We start from the raw sequence: 4,173 nt of genomic DNA, 5'->3' as shown, positions 1-4,173 counted from the left end.
TTATGTTCAATTTGTAACAATGAAATTAGGGGTCACCACAACATGAGGAACTGTATTAAAGGGTCGCGGCATTAGGAAGGTTGAGAACCACTGGTGTAAGGGATGATGCTCCAACCAACTGAACTGCACCGAACAGGGCTGTTACCCCAAATTTTCCAAATTAGGAAGTGGAGGCACAGAAATGCTAAGTAGCTTGCCCGGTCACCTAGAGCTGGGACATGGACTTGACCCAGGCATTCTGGCCCCAGAGGCTGTGCTCTTAACTGCTCCCCACACCACCCTTTCCTTTAATACGTGTAAGAAAGTGCACATCATTCCAGCTTGATTTTTGCTGAGCCCTTTGAAGGAGCCTGAAAGGAAAACAGGACTGCATGGCTGCATGAAACACACAGGAAATAGTTTATTAGCTTCCAGAGGGAGGAAAGGGTAGAGGAAAAACCTTTCAATAGAAATCCGTGGCCCTCCTCAGGGAGCCCACTCGGGCGCTGGCGGCCCCCCAGTCGTGGGAGCGCCTGTATTCCCCCGGCTGCAGCAGGTACTGCCGCCCCCGGTAGCTGGGCATCTCATAGAGGACCCAGCAGCCCTCCAGCACGCTGCAGGAGTGGACCTCCTGGAAGTGCAGGCGGTCCTGGAGAGAGGAGCAGTCCTCCGCGATCTCCACCATCTGGCCTCTGCAGTCCTCCCTCTCGTACAGTCTGATCCTGTGGGAGCTGCTCTGTGGATTCAGCAATCGGCCAACGAGGAAAAGTCAGAAAACCCAGCCGGTAGCAACCAACCCCACACAGCTCTGGGGGGTGGACATGTCTATCTTTTCTGTATCAAAGCTGAACACGTTAAAGAAAAAGACTTCCACTACCAGGGCTGCTGTGTACAGTTGGAGAGGTTGTACACTCTAAAACTCAAAAAGTCAGTATTCATGGAGACCATGAGATGAATGGTGCTCCCTAGAGTTTTTTGGGTCACAACCCATATCGACCATACATGCTGGCTCTATTTAGTACCATCCTTTTAAAAAAAAAATTTCACCTAAGGATATGTATAGAGGGAGGAAGCGGGGAGAGAGAGAGAAAAACATCAATGTATGGAATGACACTCCAACCAACTGAATCATTCAGCAAGAGCTTTAGTACCACTTTTAAATAAGACTTTTATATATTTGGTTTGCTCTCTCCTTCATAGACTTATGGTCTTCTGGGGCTCTGCATACTGGATGATATAAAATAATAAAAAATAAAAAGACAAATATATCACTGCCAAATGGCATTATTTTGACTCTTTTTTAAAAGAGTTCATTATATTTATTTTTTTAAATATGTTTTTATTGGTTTCAGAGAGAGGAAGGGGGAGGAGGGAGGGGAGAGGAACAGACACATAAATGATGAGAGAGAATCACTGATGGGCTGCCTCCTGCACGACCCCTCCTGGGGATCAAGCCCGCAACCAGGGCATGTGTCCGGACTGGGAATCGAACCGTGATCTCCGGGTTCATAGGTTGATCTCAACCATTGAGCAACACCAGCCAGGCATTATCTCATCGATGTTTCTAACTCCATCTCTCTCCCTTCCTCTCTGTAAAAAATCAACAAAATATATTAAAAAAAAAAAAAAAAAAGATTAGGTTTCTGTTCTCAGCTCCAATATATGTTCCGGCAAAACAGTTTTAGGTAATTAATACAAATGGAAGCTCAAGATCATGAAAGAGGCCTTTACAGATCAAGAGATTATAAAACCTTTGGAGAAATGGAAAGGTAAGCGGTTAGTGCTGGGCCAATCCTGTCTTTCCTTGAGCCCTTGTTCTTTTATCTGCTTGTTCCTACCCAGCAGGTACCCATTCAGCGTCTTCCTTCTTCCACCATGAAATCCTCTTTGCCACAGAAGGCTCTCATCAGCAATTCATTCTGCCGAATAAAAGACTGTGATAATGCATCTTCCGTTTAAAATTTTGACAAGTGGGCACCATCATAAAGATTAGATTTCTGTTCTCAGCTCCAATATATGTTCCGGCAAAGCAGTTTTAGGTAATTAATAAAAATGGAAGCTCAAGATTATGAAAGAGGCCTTTACAGATCAAGAGATTATAAAACCTTTGGAGAAATGGAAAGGTAAGCGGTTAGTGCTGGGCCAATCCTGTCTTTCCTTGAGCCCTTGTTCTTTTATCTGCTTGTTCCTACCCAGCAGGTACCCATTCAGCGTCTTCCTTCTTCCACCATGAAATCCTCTTTGCCACAGAAGGCTCTCATCAGCAATTCATTCTGCCGAATAAAAGACTGTGATAATGCATCTTCCGTGGTCCGTAAAGGACTCACAGGTACGTTTCCTAATTTGATCCTGGCACCTGTGGAGCAACATTATCAGCCTTTTCCTCTTTCATGAGAAACGAAGGCCAGAGCTTGCAGTCTGTGATCAGAAGAGCCAGGGCTGCAAAGGGTGTGCCCCGATTTCCAGGCTCCTAATGGCAGTCTGGGTCTGATCAAGGCCCTTGGAGGGGGTTTCAAACTTCACAAAAGTGGTACATTTCCCCCAAGACTCTGTCATAGTCAAATCAGAGGATCCCTAAGGGAGGAATTCAGGCTGCTGGGGCGAGGTTCGGGTAAGAGAGGGCTTTGCAGGAGCTGTTGGAATCACGTTGTTGGTGACCTGTTTTGCCCCATCAAAAGGCAGGACTGGAGGGGCCCTTGACGTTCATGACAATAGTTGATATTTGGGGGGAGGAGTGCCTTGTCATGTGTAAGATAAGTTGCTTTCATCCTCATGAGAACTGTAGGAATTAGTGACTCCCAGTGGCCCCATTTTACAGATGAGGAAAAGAGAGAAACAGTCCCAGGCACTATCCTAAGGCCGCCTGGTAGTAAGGAGTTGCTCAGTCACCATCTGTGGGCCTTGACACTCTGAACAATATCGAGCCGTACTTTTGCCCAATGGAGGTCAATTTAATTTTAACAAAGTGAAATAAAATTTTCAGTTAAAAGCCATCCATCACAGCCCAGCCAGCGTGGTTCAGTGGTTGAGCACTGACCTATGAACCAGGAGGTCTCGGTTTGATTACTGGTCAAGGCACATGCCGGGCTTGCAGGCTCCATCCCCAGTGGGGGCATGCAGGAGGCAGCCCATCAAGGATTCTCTCTCATCATTGATGTTCCTATCTCTCTCCCCCTCTCCCCTTCCTCTCTCTAAATAAAAAAAAAATAAATTAAGAAAAAAGCATTGCATCACATACTTTTTCAATAGAAGAAACCTTAATGATATTAATAAAGGGGAAGAGAACATTACAGCCAGAAAACGCAGACGACGGCCCTGCAGGGTGAGTGAGCGGGGGTGTGACTGGAGGGCGCAGAGGGACCCGGGGACCGACTCACCTGGGGGATGAGGCGGCAGGAGCGGACCACGTCGCTGAGGCCCAGCCACTGCTGGTGGTCGGGGTAGTCGCCGCGCCGCAGGAAGTACTGGGGGCCCTGGTAGTCGGGGCGCTCATAGAGCATCCAGCAGCCGCTGTCCACGCGGATGGAGTTGCAGCGGCTGAGGTATGGCTGGGCTGGTGGATGGCCGTGCGGGTCGGTGGAGGGGCGGCAGCGGGCAGCGGGTCTATATAGCAGGCGGCTGCTGCGTTGGCAGGAGCAGCACAAAAGGGGCCCCGGGCGAGGAGGGCAATTCGTGTTCGCTTTGTTCTCTTTGCTGTCATAGTCCAGGGGCCTTATTGTGGGTGTTGGTCCCATTCTCTCTGGAGTATTCGAGTCGCTATTATCGGTTGATGCTGTGGAGTGTATTTGGAAAAAAAAGTCTTTGGGGGCATTGTGTATTTAATAATGGAAGCGGAGCTTCAGCCTTTTCGTATATAGTCTACACTGTTGTTTGTATAGGTTGGGGGAAAACAAAAAAGTGTACGTGGGAGAGAAAAAAAAAAGGCAGGGCCTTCTTATGTGAAATAATCTGTAAAATGATCATATTGCTTATGTGCAACATCGAATACTAATTACCAGGAAGAAAATGACTTTCACTGAGTGTTGAATTTCAAATTAGTCCTTTAAGACAACTTCCTCCCTAAAGAGGGTAGGAAATTGGGATGTTGACTCGGGGAGTTCACAGGATTTCACGCTTTCAGCTGGTAAGCAAACAAACAGAACCACACGAACACAGCAAGCCCAGAGCTTCGGTGTTGGGTCTGGTTTTCATTTT

The 4,173-nt window shown here is 47.3% G+C and overlaps 1 protein-coding gene across 1 annotated transcript; it reads right to left on the bottom strand.

Moving 5' to 3' along the window:
- Nucleotides 1–376: 376 nt before the first annotated feature.
- On the bottom strand, nt 377–3,713 carry LOC102261099 (gamma-crystallin D-like). Its single transcript, XM_005874262.2, has 2 exons — nt 3,357–3,713; nt 377–715 (listed from the first exon to the last, which is right to left on the bottom strand). The coding sequence occupies exons 1-2, from the start codon at nt 3,711–3,713 to the stop codon at nt 443–445; spliced, it is 630 nt and encodes a 209-aa protein (XP_005874324.1). The 3' UTR covers nt 377–442.
- Between the last annotated feature and the right edge of the window lie 460 nt (nt 3,714–4,173).

The sequence above is a fragment of the Myotis brandtii genome, unplaced genomic scaffold (assembly GCF_000412655.1).
Source record: "Myotis brandtii unplaced genomic scaffold, ASM41265v1 scaffold43, whole genome shotgun sequence".
Lineage (NCBI taxonomy): Eukaryota > Metazoa > Chordata > Mammalia > Chiroptera > Vespertilionidae > Myotis > Myotis brandtii.
The sequence above is the reverse complement of the archived record's forward strand: the minus strand, read 5'-3'. Positions and strand labels throughout refer to the sequence as shown.